Below are 20,108 nucleotides of genomic sequence, written 5' to 3'. Positions count from 1 at the left end.
GTGATCGTAAGTCCCATACTTTAACATAGGCTTGCGATCATCTTATCGTAGTGCTAAGATCGCTTTGGGGAACGGGGCCCTGGCAACATTCAGTTGGGCATGCATTGCTGTCTGACCTGGAATATGCAGTTGTCTTGGACAGGGCTCTTCAGAGCTGCCTCCCTTAAGGTGCCAGGATCCTGTGATCATGAGCTCTGATACCTGCTTTGACCTGATTATGAGCCTTGGTTTGTCAGCATCATTAAGGTAGCTTGCACCACATTGCAACCATCTATAATCTACATCATTTCGGGGATTCCCTCACACATCATGATAATAAAATGGACCATTAAAATACTTTTCACTAAGTCTTATGTCCCACTGACTTTTGTCATACAATCAAGTGATGATCCATGTTGTTAGATCTATTCTTATCTAACGGAACCAGGTGTGTGGAAAGGAGTCTCACACGAAGCTACTATCACAGTCCAGACCATAATTATGATGGCTTGTCTTGCATGGGCGGATACAGCTTTTTTTAAAAGGGGGGTGTGTGTGCACAATTAAGATCTATTTGTTGTCTTTGGTGGTAATTTATACAGAAATAAAGATTTTTTTCGAAATAAAAAGGGGGGGGGGGGGGGGGCGCACTCCCGCACCCCCCATCTGTATCCGCCCATGTCTTGTATTCATAGTCGCATGCATTGAAGTCGACTGATAAGCCACAGGGGCGTAAAGATTTCCTTTTAGAATTAAAATAAAATCATTGTGGTTGTGGATGTAATTGAACCAAATACAAACATTGCTTGCCAAATGACCACTTCAAAGAGATGATTGAAAACCACATACTCTCATCTGCATTTAAATGGCGATTTTACAGAAGCCTTGCATGTATGTCCGCTGTTCAACACACACTACAGATACCCACATGGATGTAATATTGCAGGCTACGTGAACAACCGAATTCATTTCATATTCATAAACATGCCGTTGATCATGTGTCAGTGTTCGGACTTTGCACGACAGGCCCGAGTGAGGATTATAAGGTTTATCATTTTAACTGAGTCGATACTCAGCAATATTCCAGCTATATCAAGGCAGTCTGTAAACAATCGAGTGTGGACCAGACAATTGACATGAGCATCAATCCATTGGGATATAATAACATGCATTAACCAGTTAACGAGCCTGACTACCCGATCCACCCGATCCACTGACGACCTATGTTCTAATACGGAATCCATACCACGTATACCAGCCAGTGGCGAACAAATCCATGTGTTGTACAGCCATACTATCTGTGCGTGACTTAGTGACAAGGTAAAAAAATTATTTCAAGACGGGGCACACGTTCAAGATGGGCTTCGCACGTATACCTATATGGGGAATCGAACCCAGGTCTTCAGCGGGCAGAGCCAACGCTTTTACTGTTATATGCTACTTTCAAGTGTATTCAGGTGCGTGAAACATTCGTACTTATACCTAACTGGTGCTCAGTAACGACAGGCTATATAAATATCTCCAAAAATATAACAGCGGTTTTATTTATATACATTCGGAACTCTCCGATTAAATTCGTTTTCTTGGTATAGAAATCAGATGCTTGTCTGAATGCTTTTGCTCACTCGTACCGATAATTTAGAAGCCTCGGTGCTCATTGTCTGATTAGAAAGCTCACCTGACACGGCGTCCTATGGAGGTGTAAGAACTTCACAGAGAGAAGCATCGTATTTGGAGTAAAAGATGAATATCAATATCATCGATGCGATTATTGAAAATTGAGCACAGATACCTATCCATGTTTTCCGAGATGTGCAGGCAAAACCGGATGGAACCATTTGCCTGTATCTCCAAACGTGCTTTCCTTTGTGCAGCACCTTTTTATGGTAATCTCGATGGAACACATTCGTTTGAACAGCCATCCTATTATATATATGGTATTTCCATTCTACCATGATGAATGCTGTGGAGTCCTAGAAAGGACATTGTCGCCCTCACAAAAACAAGCGAGTATCATAATTAACCAAAGCGCGGACAAACGGTCAAAATGTCGCATGGTCGCGCTGGTTAAGTTTGAAACCTTCTTGCTGTGTGAGGGCAACAACGCGACAATGTCCCTTATCGGATTCCATTGAACGCACTGGATCCATTCGGAGTATATCTTAGCTTCGTCTGGGTCGCCATCTCCTTGCATGGGGCTTGTAAGTAACTTCGCACAAAACTCTGTCATATGAATGTAATCTGTGGTAGCGAATAAAAAAAACCCCAAAAAATAAAATAAAATAAATAAATAATAATAACAATAATATGTATGTGTAATACACGAAGATGGATAAAATAGACAGTGCTATAAACAAACCTGAACCTGTGAAGATATGATCGTTTTATTGGCAATGTTTAGTATATGGACGTTACCCGTAAGTAAGTGAGTTTGATCTGAGAGTTTATTCCGGTTATGAAGATAAGGGATTGTTATCTGACGCGTTTGTTTGGCAATGTATAGTATGGATGTAATCCGGAAGAGTACAATCCAGTTACGGCGTGTCTGCTTGAAGTGGAAGGAAAGCCCAACCTGATTAAGATCTTAGATGTTTTCCGCTATGTTGAAACCCATGAGCACGGGTATGTATGTAGTGTTGACAAACCAACAAACTTAGTCAAGGAGAACCGGCACAGCGAATTCATGCGCCTCAGACACGTGTGCCCTAGCCTTGCATAAGTCTCTAAGGCAATAATTATTAGCTTAAATCATAATTTCTAGATTATATGAAAATATGAACAAGTTGTCCCCATAAACGACTGGCGTAATTTTACTGTCTGCTTATCTAGACTTGCCTACTTTCTGGATAGAATTAATATACACCCATGGACCTATCTTTCTGCACAGCCTTGGAGCAAGGCTACCATTTCACTTCAGACCACTAGGTCGGAACTCCTGAAAAAAATATATCTATTTAGATTGTTGATCCCTCAGAAATTGTTGTACCTTCAAATTGGCAACACGACACGGTGTTTTAAATTTAATGTATGGAAAGAAAATTCAATTACATTAAGTTAAGTTAACTCTAACCTAAAACCCCAAATAATAACTGTCTATAATAAGCGTCCCTATTGAGAAAGACTGATAGTTTAACAATAAAGAGTGTACTCACGGTTAACGGATTTTTCACTCATAATAAGGTTTCGTCAAGTCGGAAATGAAATACACATAGCTTTTCGAAGCTCAATATTTGTAACATTGTTTTGTATTAAGTTGTTTGGGTTTAGATTGGTCGTGAAACAACATGTGCTTGTTCTGTTTGAAGTGCAGGATGTTAAATATTTGTACAGCATCGTGTCCGTGCAGCTGCTTCTGCCGTAGAAGAACTTGTGCCTTTTATAAGATGCTTGCTGTGACCAGACAATATTAATTTGTCGCACAGTCGCTGAACCATTCCATTTTCACTTCCGCCCTGCCCTCATACTGTAATGATATGACCCTAAATGAAGCAAGTCTAGATTTTGTACAGTGAGTGAGTGAGTGAGTATGGTTTTTCGTCGCTTTTAGCAATATACCAACAATATCATGGCGGGGGACACCAGAAATTGGCTTCACACATTGTACCCATGTCGGGAATCGAACGCTTTAACCACTAGGCTACCCGATCGCCCCGAGATTTTGTACAGGTCTGCATCAACCATGCACCTCACTGGCGCCCTTTTCGATTGAATTGCAGATGTTTGTTTCTTTCATAATTATATATTTTCAGAGACTATATTTATTACATTTGATCAATTGCTATTAGAAAAGGGAACAGACTTATGTAGTTTTTCCCTTTTCGAATGCTTTAAAGGTAGAGCGGTGTGGTGACAAAAAATAAAATAAAAAAGTTTGAAAAAGTATAATTTCATTTTATGGCTATGTTCTTAACGGTCGAAACCTTAAACCGAACATTTTAAATTGTTGCCTTCATACTACATGTAACACGTGAAGATCAGGGTTAGAATGGGTCTTCAGCAATCCATGCTTGTCGTAAAAGGCGACTGTGCTTGTCGTAAAAGGCGACTAACGGGATCGGGTGGTCAGGCTCGCTGACTTGGTTGATGCATATCATCGTATCCCAATTTCGTGGATCGATGCTCATGATGTCAATCACTGGATTGTCTGGTCCAGGCTCTATTATTCACAGACCGCCGTCATATAGCTAGAATATTGCTGAGTGCGGCGTTAAACAACAAACAAAAACATGTCCCCCGGCACTGAGCTTGCTGTCAAGGGTAAAAGTACACCACTTGAGGAAATAACGCCCAGCATGGGTTTGTAAGAGACTGGCAAACAATCTTCACAAACATTTAACCCATGTTGTATTAATGTTTTCATGGCCGAGCTCGATATTGTTCAAACGACTCGTGACAGGACATCACTCTGAAGGCCTAATCCCTTTTCACGGTGAACAGTATCGTTTACAAGTCGGCTGACAGATTTACAAATTCCCCCTCTATTTGGTTTAGCGTGCTAAAAAGCAGGCAATGGTCGAGGCAGATTCTCGCTCTCGCATGCTCTGGTGATATTGGGTTCGAAATCATGAGGTACCACACAACAATGAATAGGCTAATGGACGGGTAGTCTGTCATACAGACCCTAAATTCTTTTTATCAATTACAGCCCAAGCAAGCCATTAATGTTTGGCAAGTCTAGATCACTGTAGTATCTGAAAATGGAGAAAGTCTGGGCTCCTTTTTATTATATACTCTTCAAAAAATGAAACGCAAAACGGATACTTTGGGTCATAAAAGCAAAATTAGCGGACCAAGAGGTGCAAAATGAAGAGGTTTAAATGTGTTTTAGTGTCAGTGACAAATTTCCCGGATCAAAATGATCACAACAAGAACATGCAAATCATTAGTCGGGAAACACGTGCGATTCGGAAAAACGCACCCAGTGCATGAACAAAAGGGAAATGGAGCTGCACGTACTGCACGTGCAGCAGCACTATGAACGGCATTAAAGTGCAGGGTTTCTGATTACCTGGCATCTGCGTCAATCGAACAGTGACAGTTCAACAACATGCCAAGATTAACAGAAGTGCGAAGAAACAACGTCAAAGGCCGATTGCAGGCAGGGGGGTCCCGATCAGCTGTGGCCAAGGTTTTCAATGTAGCTCCCAGCACCATCACAAGGCTATGGGGTCGGTTTCAACAGCCTGGGTCAACACGTGATCGGCCAAGGTCGGCACGACCAAGAGTAACTACCCGCGCCCAAGATCGCTACATCTGACTGCGCCATGCACCTACGTGAAGGGACGATCACAGTCACCTCAACCGCATTCCAAATACCCGGACTGCGCAGTATCTCCGACCAGACCGTACGAAACCGTTTAAGAGCAGCAGGTCTACGAGCAAGACGTCCTGTTCGACGCGTTGTATTGAGTCGACAACATCGTCAACAACGACTGCAATGGTGTCGTCAACACAGGGTATGGCCTCAACTGCTATGGAGAGATGTCTGGTTCAGCGACGAATCAAAATTTCTCCTCCGTCGAGGGGATGGAAGAGCACGGGTCTACAGACGTCGGTGAGAACGTGACGCCGGAAACTGCGTATACAGTGAACAGGTTTGGTGGGGGTAGCGTTATGATGTGGGCGGATTTCTCACATCATGGCAGGACAGGGTTGGTCCATATCCAGGGCAATCTTAAGGCTCAACGATACATCAACGAAATTCTCCAACTACGCGTCCTCCCAACTGCAGCCAACGGCAACGGTGTATTCAAGCAGGACAACGCTCGACCGCATACTTCACTGATAACAAGAGTCTGTCCAAACAACAACGTTGTTCTCCTCTGGCTCTCCAGTTCCCCGGATTTGAACCCGATAGAGCACATGTGGGAGGAATTGGATAGACGGCTACGCCGACGTCAACCACAGTTGCATGGCTTTAGCTTTGCAGGCTGAGTGGGCTACCATTCCCCATGATGTGATTCGCATACTCGTCTCTTCCATGGGCAGGAGATGTCAGGCCGCTATCGATTCAATTGGGGACATATGCATTATTGATGGTAGCTGACCTTTACCTTTGACTTCTCCTATGTACCGATAACTGAGATGACTACAATCACCAATTGTTCTCTCCACAACATTTTTGGCTCAATAACTTGTACGGTTCCTCGTATAAATGTATTTCCTACCTCACACGAATCTAGTTTCATATAGTATTGGTGAAGTAACTTTGGGTTTAACGTCGCGTTCAAGATTATAACACCTATATAGCGACGAGCACGTGTGTGTCTGCTTGTACTGGTCCAGACTGATGCCGACTTATATACTGAACACCAAAAGAAACGCGAAATCTTCAAGTTCCTATTTAATATGGGAAAATGGTTGTGAAAACGGTCGGCTGCTATGGTTCCATTGTAATGGGATTTATTTGTTTCAAAATGACCCTAACCAGAGTTAAGGGCAGTGAACTCTTAATCCACAGCGCTCAAACGCACCGACGTTGAAGTCAGTGTGGGATGGATACGCACGAAATGTACGTGCTGCTTATGCCGCAAAAACTGTCCGTGACGATGTTGTCTTTAAAAGCCACGAAAGTGTCACTGTGAATCATTCACTTATCAACGTGAGTGACAATGCCACGACTGTCACAGATCGATCGAGAGAGAGCTATTGGGCACAGAGTTGCAAACACCTTAAACGTTCACGTTTCCACCATCTACCGTCTGCAGGAAAGATTCCAGACAACCAACAGCACCAGAGACAGGCATCGTACCGGCAGACCACGTGTGACAACACAACGTCAGGACCGTCACATTCACAGGTCACATCTGCAAGAACGTTTCCTGTCGGCCAGTGAAACTGCTAGGAACGTCGTTGGAAACCACGGGAGGGCTGTAAGTTCCAACACAGTAAGACGGCGACTTCGTGACAGAGGGCTTCAGTGTAGGCGACCATCACAAGGCGACCATCCTGTTCTCACTCAACGTCACCGTCTCCGGAGACTACAGTGGACCCAAGCACGCTTGAATTGGCGTCATCAGAAGAGTTCTGTTCTCTGATGAAAGTCGGTATTGTGTTGATCGTGCCGATGGACGTGTTAGAGTATGGCGACGTCGCGGTGATCGCTATCATGACCAGTGTGTCCTTGAACGGAACTCGTGGGGTGGTCCTACTGTCATGGTTTGGGGTGGAATAGGGTTAAATCAGAGAACTGACCTTGTAATCTTTCAGAGCGTTGGAGCTGGTAGGGGCAATGGTGTCACTGCTCAGCGTTACATCGATCAGGTGTTGAGGCCCCAGGTTGTACCGTTTTTTGCAATACATGGCAACTTCCAATTTCAACAGGATAACGCTCGTCCCCACACCGCCAGGATTACTCAAGCCTTCTTGCAACAGCACAATATCAACACCATGCCCTGGCCGGCTCTTAATCCTGATCTCAACCCTATTGAACACTTGTGGGATGAAGTGCAGTGACGTTTGAACATGGCGCGTCCGAGGCCAAAGACAGCTGCACAGCTCGAGGTTACCATCCTGCAGGTGTGGCGTCACATCCCCATGAACACTATCAACCGTCCTATTCACTCCATGCACAGACGATGTGTCGCGCTTGTGAATGCAAATGGGGGCCATACCAGGTATTGAGGTGTACCCATACTTCAGTTGACTTCAGCATGGTCACGTGGTGTTGTGTTGATGGATACAGAAGATGTCTGATTTCCAAAGAACTGACTCTTTCTTATTGCTAATGAATTGTGTTGTATCCATCATTATTATGTTTATACCAGCTGAAACAAAATACATCATGTTTCCTATACCTTCTTGATTCGCGTTTCTTTTGGTGTTCAGTATAGATACCATGACGCAGTTTAACATGAATACCCTACTTAGACACAGTATACTGACTCCGAGCCGACCAGTCCTAGGGGGTGTTACCGACAAATTTTCTGACTATCAACTTGCAAAAATAAAAGTGTCCCTAATATAATTTTTCTCTTGATATTAGAGAATATGATACTTGAGAAGTACTTTCTAGTTCAATGCAGTGCAGTGATATATTTAATTAATTAGAAAATAATTAATGAATTAGCCTAATCCGCTAGGACATTCAACTCCGTTACGGATCACAAAATGGAAAGTAATTGTAAAAGCGCTAGGTTGCTTTGAAATATAAAATCATATTCAGCAATTAACTTTAAGTGTGAATGCAATTCAGTGTTAATACAAATGGAAACTGGCTGAATAAAATGTATGATTGGACATTTGTAAGTGCTCGCTCCATATTTCAAAAGTTTGCCTAGACAACAAAGTCATTTACATGAAAGACGGTATCCAAAATATAGTATTTTTCATCTTTTGTCACAGCATATATTATCATTAATCCTAATCTAAAGTTAAAACTCATAAAAACAACAAAGTTTTTCGTCAGTTGTCAAAAGAAGTCATCTATTAAAAAAATCCTGACGTAACAGAGTTGAGTTTGTTGTAACAGAGTTGTAACTCATATATTTTGTTATTGCTCTGTAGCATAAAATAACAACCTTTTCATCCCTTTTGAGATGAAATGTGAAAATATATGCACTGTGTTGTGTTACTTGTTAGGACTTTGGTACTCATGGTTTATAAGCCAGTTACTGCAGTAATGGCATACAACAGTGGGTCTACTAAATTACTAATGTTCAACCCTTTGTATAGACGTTGAAATAAATAAGCACAAAGTTGCTTAAAATGTCATTTTAGATCACTATAATATAGTTACAAAACTCACAATTGTAAAGATCAAATTCCAGATCAATCATAACATCAACACTGTCAGAAAATATGTTGTTTATACATGCATAATGAAATTGCTTTCTGCAGCCAAAACACAATAGCAGGGCACTCCCATCAATGTAAAAGACAACAGTTCTGTCTTCAATAATTAGTACACTGTCTGAAAGAGCGCTATCAACAGTATCAAATCCACATTATGCACAGGTCGTAACATCTTGTTCATGAGAAACATCAGAGCAGTCTGAGTGACTATTTTAAAAAAAAATCTTATAACAGACTGTGGGAAAATTATTTGTCAGGTATAGGGTTAAGATAAAATAAAATATTCTTGAAGAACAAAGATATGTTGTTTAACGCCGCACTCAGCAATATTCCTGCTATATGACGGCGGTCTGTAAATAATAGAGTCTGGACCAGACGATCCAGTGATTGATATCATGAGCAACGATCAAGGCAATTGGGATAGGATGACATGCATCAACCAAGTCAGCGAGCCTGACCACCCGATCCCGTTAGTCGCCTAATAAACAAAACAATTGAGACTCATGTCAAATACCACGTTTATCTCATATCATTATCTGAAAAAGTACTATATTAATGTAGGGCTTATGTATAGAATCTCCATGTAAGTATGGGAAGATTAATAGCACCACAGTAAGTATCAAAATGTTTTTGCATGGAAGTAGCAATATGGGGTTACACAATATCATAAAGTTTTACTATTTAATAAGGGGCGGTCAGGGAGCCTAGTGGTTAAAGCGTTCGCTCGTCACGCCGAAGTCCCGAGTTCGATTCGGTACAATCTGTGAAACCCATTTCTGGTGTCCTCCGCCGTGATATTGCTGGAATATTGCTAATTGCGCCGTAAAACCATACTCACTCACTCACTATTTAATAATAATATTTCTATAACTTGTACATATATGTTATAACATAAATAAAACAAAAAATGCAAAGGGGTAAATCCATAATAATTATTCATTTGGTTATATGTTCTGTTTTTTAAATAACATCATATTATGGGAACTAGTCAGTGATGACATTAGGCGTGCAAACTGACGCTTTGTTGTGTAATGGTTAGATATTTCAGGGTATGTATATATCCTTCAAATGCCATATAAAAGGGGATTTGGTTTTGCTGCAAGTGCAGAAAAGGCCAATACAATATTATGTAAATATTGATTTGATCTCCCGTGTTTTTCTGCATCAAAACGCGCCATTTAAATAGTGTAAAATTAATCCAGTTGCCTGTAGTATTAGTTGCGCGAGGAAGGTAGCATCTACTTCCGTTATGATAATCGTCCATGTTCCGCCATTGTGTGTATTCATAAAAAGAAGACGATCACTGATGGGATAACCCCGACTCTGTATTACGAAGTCGGCCCAAAACTTGTGGCACCACGATGGAGAAACAGAGTATGCATGTTTTAAACTGTTTTAATCTAATGTCCTGCTAGTTTAAACTTCTGAAAGCGCGAGAGACGAGTTGGAAACGAGGCCTCGTTATGGCGACACTCGGTTGGGGCGACGAAGGGCCAGAAACGATGCCGGGCCCTGTGTAGTCACTGACAGGTCGGGCCCCTTCTACGACTGTGTTTGATGAATCGCAACTTGAAGTTGTATGGTGAAATGCAATGAGACGTGACATATTTTAGTTTTTAATGAAGTGGAATATCAACGCTGCTATCCGTTGATAAACTTATAATACGTCTAACTACATAAGCCACGACGACGTTCAAGGGCACCCGCCCAGGAGTAAATGGTCTGCGTGTGCTTGGTGCGGGGCTTATTTATAAACAAACGGGATCGCTGCCATGTGGTCCATTTCTCACTTTAGTTTTTGGAAAGCTCCCCAAAACAAAGAATGATATAAGAATGTTTAGAGTATTGTAATATGTAATTTCAGTGTTTGTTTGTTATTGTATTATAAATCATCATTTTGTTGAAAATTAATACCAGTATGCTGTCAATGTCAATTAGATACACTTATTTTACCAAGGCCCAAAAAGTCAAATTTCAGTTTGGGTTAATAAGATAATTAATTTAATTTAAATAATAGATAAGAAAATAAAAAAGAAGAAAATTATTAAAAAAATATATGAAATGAAACAATCAATATCTTTTGATGTATACTCATGGAAATGAATAATTTTTGGGAACACTTAGTTTTAGACACAGTAAAATGATATGCTATCATGGGCTCCCAGTCTTGTCTACCAAATACATGCTGGAAACAATGTACACAAACACATATCAACATTTGATTCTGATATGTCTTGAATTTGTATGCGTGCTGTTTCAAATGTACTGACAGTTAGGCCTATTTCCCTATTTTTTTCATTGTTCCCTTAATCATTTCCATAAGTATATATTAGGGCTTGGATGGGTAACTTGGGTACTCAGGTAGGGTGGGTACTGAGAAAGAGCCGGGTGCCCACAGGAATACCAGGGACCCAGGGTTAGTCATGTGATATATTGTTTAATGACAAAGATTATCTAGAACTATATGGTTACACAGCAAGTCTCTGATGTTTGCATTTCTTTCTGATTATGGACTCATTCCTTCTGACTTTTATATGTTTGAATAAAGATTCAGTCAACTTCAGTGTAGACATGACCATACTTATATACATGTATTTAAGTACATTTTGTCAATGGCTAAGGTCAAACTTCCCAATCGGCCATTTTTTGAACCTATCTCTTGAGACCTACAGCGGGCACCCGGGTAGGTTCAGGTAATAGGGTGGTGGGTACATCAACATTTGGCATGCAATACACATTTTTATCAGTGACAAAACAAACGTAGCTGTCGCCATGAAATTCAACATGTTCAAAGTGATTATTTTTCAATGAGAGTTGAACAAATATTACTGCTAAACACCATTATTTTCATGTATACATGACCTCAGACCCTCACAGGAAGATCATTTTCTGTATACAAACCAGTAAAGTCCATCAGTAAAGTGATTTTCTTTGAATTGTAGAATCTCTTGTAGGCATGGAACTGGATAAAATATCAGCTAAAATAGTTTTGGTCTAACATACACATTAGGTCACATTATCGTTTTTAATAACTAGGATCTATGACACTGGGACAATAACTTTAAACTACAACTCATATTCCTGTAGCATTGCAGGGGTCCAGTCTAAGGCGCTGCGATTTGCTGTGCAGAGTTACGTCCCTTGGGCACACCAGAAACCTATGATTTTGGGTTCGAATCCCGGTTTTCCCCGATTATGTTTCTAGGTTTGTCAGCACCATACCCGTGCTCGTGGGTTTCACCAAAGTGGTAAACGTCTGAGACCTGCATCACTTCGGGCTTTCCTCCCACATTAAGCTGACACGCCACGATATGACTGGAATACTGTTAAAAGCGGCGTTAAACTCACTCACTCACTCTCTGTAGCATTGCTACATTTTGTGAACTTTAAATACTGTATTATGTGCCCTGCTCCTACATGTGCCCCCTGACCAACTTCTAGACCAATCTGTAAGTCTTTTTAATACTATAACCAAAAATTTACAAGAGACCCGTGAAGATCCGGGGTAGAATAGGTCTTCAGCAACCCATGCTTGCCGTAAAAGGCGACTATGCTTGTCGTAAGAGGCGACTAACAGGATCGGGTGGTCAGGCTCACTGACTTGGTTGATGCATATCATCGATCCCAATTGCGGGGATCAATGCTCATGATATTAATCACTGGATTGTCCGGTCCAGACTCGATTATTTACAGACTGCCGTCATATAGCAGGAATATTGCTGAGTGCGGCGTTTAACAACAAACCAAACAAAAAAAACCCATTTACATGACAGTCTATGAGCTCTTGTGTATAGTAAAAACTTTTTCGTCAGAAAGCAGAAGCGTAGAAGCATATGCCATGTAACTATTATTGAAAAACTGTTAGTTTCACTGATGTTTGAACTAAGTTTATTCTCTACTGCTTGAGGGGCGGTCGGGCAGCCTAGTGGTTAACTGGTCACTTGTCACGCCGAAGCCCCAGGTTCGATTCCTGACATGGGTACAATGCATGAAGTCCATTTCAGGTGTCCCCCACCATGATATTGCTGGAATATTGCTAAAGCAGCGTAAAACCATACTCACTCACTCTACCGCTTGATCACTGACAACAAATTCAACTTCATGTGTATGGTATTAATAAGTGCCTCCATTTGTCAGTTATATAAGCAACTATTATTATGGTGAATGCTGTAAGTGTAACTTTAAAATGAAATGACCAAATTTATTTAAATTATTTAAATAAAACTTGTCTGAGTAGGCAGAATTAAACTGTCCAGTAACCCCCAAATACCCTTTATTGTAACCCTATTGTGCTTGTATACCCTGTCTGTGCCCAAAACGTTTGACCCTAGAATATCTTTTTACATCATTTTCATTAGATTTTAGTGTTTTCATATGTATTATTATCAGCTAAGTTTACTAGGCCAAACATAATTTTACTGGTCTTTCAAAATTAAGCCTTTAAATGCAGAAAATATGTAAAACTTTGTAAAAAAATTCGTTTCCGGAGCAGATCTTGAAAACCGTACCATATTTCTTCACCAAACTTGGCACATAGATAGGTCTAGTGATGAACTGGTGCATTTTGATAGTTTTGGATTTTTTTAAAAAATTTTTTTTGAGTTTCCATGGCAACGACTTTGATTTAGACTGAAAATGGCGGTAGTCCTCGTTTCCGGAGCAGATCTTGAAAACCGTACCATATTTCTTCACCAAACTTGGCACATAGATAGCTCTAGTTGTGAACTGGTGCCTTTTGATTGTTTGGGACTATATTTCTTCACCAAATTTGTCACATGATGCCATCTCACAGTCACAGTATTGAATACATTTCCTTTCTTGTTGGTAAGTTCTGCATTGCTTGAGTGTATGTTACTCCAAAAGTGTCATGGACACAGTTGTTGCATTCACTGACTAACTTCATGCAGAAACAAACTCATTACAAATACAACAGTGTAACTGATCTTAAACCTACTCAACTGTATAAACACTATATATTCTTGTCAACCATACTCTGTACTTCACTTGCTTGATAACGGTGGAAAAACAACACCAGTAATAACTTTTTTTTGTCATATTGGCGGGGGATGTGAGTATTTCATGCTTGTTTATTTTTATTGTATTTCATAAGATTTGTGGTTTAACTTCCAGATTCTCTGGATGACTTCATTGACATCCATATCTGTGGTGCCTGCAAGAGTCAGTTCAACAATGTTGAAGTGTTTCTACTGCACAAGAGCCAATGTCCATCTTTGGCAGAATTGCAAGCCAAGATGGCTGCCAAGGTGTCGTCTGCTCCCAGTTTGGAAGCGAGCAGTAACAGCGAAGCACCTCGGACAACGGAAGGGGAAGTGGTGTCAATCAAACACCTTGTTCAGGCTGCGGAGAGCCAGTTGATCACACCCCAACAGATTCCTAGTGGCGCGTCGGAGGTGGATGGTCAACATTCCACCTCCATCACTGTTCAGTCGGGTTCAGGACAGTCCATGGTGCTAACGAAGGACGGCATCTTACAAGCTCCAGAAGATTCTACCTCAGGTTGGTCACAGCAAGTGGAACAAAATACTCCAACATCGAGTGTCATGTTTCTGTCCAGTGAAGAGGCTGCCGTGTTTCAAAAAACAAAGGAAGCGTCTCTGGAGGAAAAGCACAAGATACCCAGAAGTCAAGACAATCAGCATGACCTTAAGCAGCTTCAGCCTGCTCAGACAATTTACGTGGAGGCGATCCATCAGCCCGAGCAAGACTATGAACTGAATCGTCTGAAGACAAAAGAGGAGCAGTTCAGTGGTGTCAGCCTCTCTCTGAGCAGTGGTGGCTCACCTCAGCAAGGGGAGAGAACTGATGTTATTGTTACAGAGAACATGCTGACTGCATCAGGGCAACAGGCGATGGTGATTGAGTCGGGGGCTCTGCTGCCCAACTCCGAGCTGGTTCACCAGGGGGAGCAGTATCTGGTGAGCGAAGATGGAGATGCTTCCGAAGTTCAAACTGTCATGTATGCTGAGGAGACACCCCTCCCTCAGCATAAACCTTTCACTGGCATGAGAGGACATGGTAGGTATCTTCAATATCAGTATTGTTCCTCAGTTAGGCTAGATATGATTAGTCTCTTGTTGAACAGATCTGCTGCTCACTTTTTATTAATATAGATAAATATTTTTACAGTATAAAAAAAATATATTTTTGATACTGTATCAACTGACATGAAAAAGTCCTTGGCCAAAGGTTTTCTTTTGAGATGTATAGACCAGACAATGCTGACAGTGGCCAAAAAAGCTCATAGTTTGCTTTTCCTCAAAACTTCGAAATATCATCTTTCTCATTAATTTTGGCAGGACAGTGATCCTTCGCTACAACGCTACCTTTGGGGTCCAAATAATTGATGTACTTATCAATCTCTCCACCAAGTTTTATTATGAGACTAGAATTCTTGGCAATCAGAACAATTGAGATTAACCAGAAAGTGCTCCAATCTTTCTTTATCTGACAGATTGTTTCATGCCGCTGTGTTTCAGAGCTGATGTTGGCGATAGACGACCCTGTCTCACCGAGTCGCAAGAAGTACAAGTGCACATTTGCAGCATGTAACTTCATCACACTGTATGTGCGAGACCTGGAGCGCCATGTACGCACGCACACGGGGGAGCGGCCATTTCAGTGTATGCACTGCAGCAAAGCCTTCAGCCGCAGCGACAAACTGAAGATACACCTGCGTGGACACACAGGGAGCAAACCCTTCAAGTGTCATTACTGTGAGTACACCATACCTTTAAATGTCATTACTGTGAGTACACCATACCTTTAAATGTCATTACTGTGAGTACACCATACCTTTAAATGTCATTACTGTGAGTACACCATAACTTTAAATGTCATTACTGTGAGTACACCATACCTTTAAATGTCATCACTGTGAGTACACCATACCTTTAAATGTCATCACTGTGAGTACACCATACCTTTAAATGTCATCACTGTGAGTACACCATACCTTTAAATGTCATCACTGTGAGTACACCATACCTTTAAATGTCGTTACTGTGAGTACACCATACCTTAAAATGTAATTACTCTGAGTACACCATACCTTTAAATGTCGTTACTGTGAGTACACCATACCTTAAAATGTAATTACTGTGAGTACACCATACCTTCAAATGTTATTACTGTGAGTACACCATACCTTTAAATGTCATCACTGTGAGTACACCATACCTTTAAATGTCATCACTGTGAGTACCCCATACCTTTAAATGTCATCACTGTGAGTACACCATACCTTTAAATGTCATCACTGTGAGTACACCATACCTTTAAATGTCGTTACTGTGAGTACACCATACCTTAAAATGTCGTTACTGTGAGTACACCATACCTTAAAATGTAATTACTGTGAGTACACCATACCTTTAAATGTCATCACTGTGAGTACACCATACCTTTAAATGTCGTTACTGTGAGTACACCATACCTTAAAATGTAATTACTGTGAGTACACCATACCTTTAAATGTCGTTACTGTGAGTACACCATACCTTAAAATGTAATTACTGTGAGTACACCATACCTTCAAATGTTATTACTGTGAGTACACCATACCTTTAAATGTTATTACTGTGAGTACACCATACCTCTAAATGCCGTTACTGTGAGTACACCATACCTTAAAATGTAATTACTGTGAGTACACCATACCTTTAAATGTCATCACTGTGAGTACACCATACCTTAAAATGTAATTACTGTGAGTACACCATACCTTAAAATGTAATTACTGTGAGTATACACAACACCTTCAGATGTAATTACTGTAAGTCTACACAACACCTTCAGATGTAATTACTGTAAGTATACATGACACCTTCAAATGTTATGACTGTAAGTATACACAACACCTTCAGATGTTATTACTGTAAGTATACACGACACCTTCAAATGTAATTACTGTAAGTATACATGACACCTTCAGATGTAATTACTGTAAGTATACACGACACCTTCAAATGTTATTACTGTAAGTATACACGACACCTTCAGATGTTATTACTGTAAGTATACATGACACCATCAAATGTTATTACTGTAAGTATACACAGCACCTTCAAATGTTATGACTGTAAGTATACATGACACCATCAAATGTTATTACTGTAAGTATACACAACACCTTCAGATGTTATTACTGTATGTAAGTACACACGACACCTTCAGATGTTATTACTGTAAGTATACACGACACCTTCAGATGTTATTACTGTAAGTATACACGACACCTTCAGATGTAATTACTGTAAGTATACACAACACCTTCAAATGTTATTACTGTATGTAAGTACACACGACACCTTCAGATGTTATTACTGTAAGTATACACGACACCTTCAGATGTTATTACTGTAAGTATACACGACACCTTCAGATGTTATTACTGTAAGTATACACGACACCTTCAGATGTTATTACTGTAAGTATACACGACACCTTCAGATGTTATTACTGGAAGTATACACAGCACCTTCAGATGTTATTACTGTAAGTACACACGACACCTTCAGATGTTATTACTGTAAGTATACACGACACCTTCAGATGTTATTACTGTAAGTATACACGACACCTTCAGATGTTATTACTGTAAGTATACACAGCACCTTCAGATGTTATTACTGTAAGTATACATGACACCATCAAATGTTATTACTGTAAGTATACACAACACCTTCAGATGTTATTACTGTAAGTATACATGACACCATCAAATGTTATTACTGTAAGTATACACAGCACCTTCAGATGTTATTACTGTAAGTATACACAACACCTTCAGATGTTATTACTGTAAGTATACACGACACCTTCAGATGTAATTACTGTAAGTATACATGACACCATCAAATGACATTACTGTATGTAAGTACACACGACACCTTCAGATGTCACTTCTGAGAGAATACATGACATCTTCAAAAGTTAAAACATGATACCTTAAAAGTTACATTCGGTGAGGGTTTTGGTTATCAGAGTTTTAATGTCCTAGAATATGTAAAGATACAATAATTTGAATTTGTTGTTGTTGTTGTTCAATAATTTGAAAAACACATGTTTTGGTGGTGACTTCTTATATTACACGTAATTCATATAGCCATGATTTATAGCCACAAAATACAACCATACAAGGCAAGCCATTCTAAGGCCTTTTTGTGTTGTACAAAATCGACAGACATAACACAATATCAAATAAGTGAAAACATTAAGTGAGTTTGACCAAAATAATTTGGAAGTTTTGTTGCCTTTGTTTCACAATAAGGTGTCTTTAACAACAACATGTAAGCAATGTTATATATATCTGTTTGGAGGATTAAGCCATTTCCAGTCACTGATGGCTCTTCAAACAAATTTAGAGTGCTGAAACTGTTGTCAAGCCCTTGACCAAAATTTGATGTCTGCCAAATTAACGCTTGTTTGTTTTTTATACATTGATAGTAAGTTAACTTTGAGGTTGAATTTTTTGTTGTTGTTTGTTTCAATCACCTACATTGAGTTATTTGTCAATATTTTTGTAAAAATCTGAACTTAATTCTAAGTTGTGAAACTAAGTTGTGAAACTAAGTTCCTGAAACTGGTAGATAAATGGTATCTCACAAACACTTGTGTAGTAATCACTATTTAGAACGTATACAATGAAGTTATAAAAGGGTTTAAACAAGAACTATGCTCTTGTGTCCATTTATGGTCATTGCCTAGACAGTGTACTTAAATAGTTTGTCAAACTAATGGCGTCTGTGTGTAATCATGAACTGCTAGATTGATAAACAGTGTAAAATTTGAGTTTGCTGAAAAATATTTGGGATTTGAATGACTTGAGTCAAAATGACAGGTTCCATCCCTACCAGTTGAACCGGGCATTTTTGTTTCCATTTAATCTCTTTTAAGTTTTCAAATCTTTGATGAAACCACTGAAGTGAAAAGGACAAAGTTGTTGTAAATTGTTCAACGTGATATTCCTGGATGCCTGAGTGAAAAGATGATGCAAGGGAAATAACTCTGTCAGTCTACTGTGGCCCAAGTTGCCCTTCCATCCACAGCTTCTACTGCTGCTGCTGCTGCTGCTGCTGCTCTCAATCTTTTTGATTGTTTGATCGTTACCAGTATTTTTGAGAAAACAAAACTTCCTGGTTAACCTCAGCATAGTTTTTTTTATCCTTTACACCATTACACTTAATTTTTTTAAAGATTTCTTTTTTTTGTTTCTTTTATTGTTCATAGAATAATGTACTGTTATATAAAACAGGCTTTCACTGAGGGTAGCAGAAACAATAACATGGAAACAATTTATCACAACTTATCAGTACATCCTTACCTTGTCAGCTTGCAGATGGGGTTTACCTCTTTGGTCATGTGGGCAACATGTCCGGTGTCTGATCAGGTCTGTGGTTTGAATCCCATCATGGGACTCGGACAGTTAATGGCTGCGACATGCATTATGTGTATCATGTGACATGTGGCTTATATCATGCATCATGTGTCATGTGACATGTATAATACTTCATGTTTCATGTGACATGCATCATGTGTATCATGTTTATGCTTGATCTCCCCAGGTGACTACGGAGCAGCTGACAGCAGCAGCCTCAGGAAGCATCTTCGCATACACACAGATGAGAGGCCATTTAAGTAAGCTTTCAGAGTTCAGAGCTTTATTTCCTTTCTATAAGGCCAGAATTTTATATTTCCTAGTTTACATATATTCGTGGTGAAAAATCCCAAGTGTTTTTTGTTCTACAAACATTCAGTGAATATATTGGCAATCATATTGGCAACTGGTTGTGAAAGCTCATGTGACATATCCTGTTTTAACAGAGAGTTTTTTACAATCATCATAATTGGAAGTTAGGTTTAATTAACACTTATCATACCCACCCCATTTATACATCTGGGGGGCAGTTGGGTAGCCTAGTGGTTAAAGCGTTCACTCGTCACGCCAAAGACCTGGGTTCGATTCCTGACATGGGTACAATGTGTGAAGCCCATTTCAGGTGTCCCCCGCCGTGATATTGCTGGAATATTGCTAAAAGCGGCGTAAAACCATACTCACTCACTATACATCTGGGTGTTCCAAGAGGTTGATATCAGGACGGTATTCCTATTTTTCAAATTTATGTAAATATTATTTTTGCTAATGTTTTGGCTGGTCAAAGGAAGCTTAAATATCTCTGATAACAGGACCAATAATTAAAACAGAGCTTTAATGATTAGGTATAAATGTGTTGATATATTTCTGATGTTAAGAACATAAATACACTAAAATGTTGGTCAGGTGAACTTAAAACAGTGAAGTTTAAAATCTACTTACA

The 20,108-nt window shown here is 39.9% G+C and overlaps 2 protein-coding genes across 3 annotated transcripts in view; both read left to right on the top strand.

Annotated features, from left to right (window-relative positions):
- Positions 1-5,026: 5,026 nt before the first annotated feature.
- On the top strand, positions 5,027-7,434 carry LOC139448195 (uncharacterized). The gene is made up of 3 exons (XM_071229718.1): positions 5,027-5,203; positions 6,609-6,851; positions 7,189-7,434. Exons 1-3 carry the CDS (start codon positions 5,027-5,029, stop codon positions 7,432-7,434), a joined length of 666 nt encoding a protein of 221 aa, XP_071085819.1.
- A 2,611-nt stretch (positions 7,435-10,045) lies between these two features.
- LOC139454056 (zinc finger protein 64-like) overlaps positions 10,046-20,108 on the top strand; it is a 210,099-nt gene continuing 200,036 nt past the window's right edge. For both annotated transcript variants that reach the window (XR_011652432.1, XM_071235547.1), the window contains exons 1-4: positions 10,046-10,146; positions 13,903-14,808; positions 15,270-15,506; positions 19,356-19,428. Coding sequence is in view for 1 of the 2 variants with exons in the window: in XM_071235547.1 (XP_071091648.1) it covers positions 10,134-10,146; positions 13,903-14,808; positions 15,270-15,506; positions 19,356-19,428 (1,229 nt within the window). In the remaining variant the exon portion in view is untranslated. The remainder of the gene's footprint in view (positions 10,147-13,902; positions 14,809-15,269; positions 15,507-19,355; positions 19,429-20,108) is intronic.

The sequence above is a fragment of the Haliotis cracherodii genome, unplaced genomic scaffold, assembly GCF_022045235.1.
Source record: "Haliotis cracherodii isolate W230 unplaced genomic scaffold, xgHalCrac1.p SCAF_10, whole genome shotgun sequence".
In the NCBI taxonomy this organism is placed as follows: Eukaryota; Metazoa; Mollusca; class Gastropoda; order Lepetellida; family Haliotidae; genus Haliotis; species Haliotis cracherodii.
Note: the sequence above shows the minus strand (reverse complement) of the source record. Positions and strands in the feature narration are given on the sequence as shown.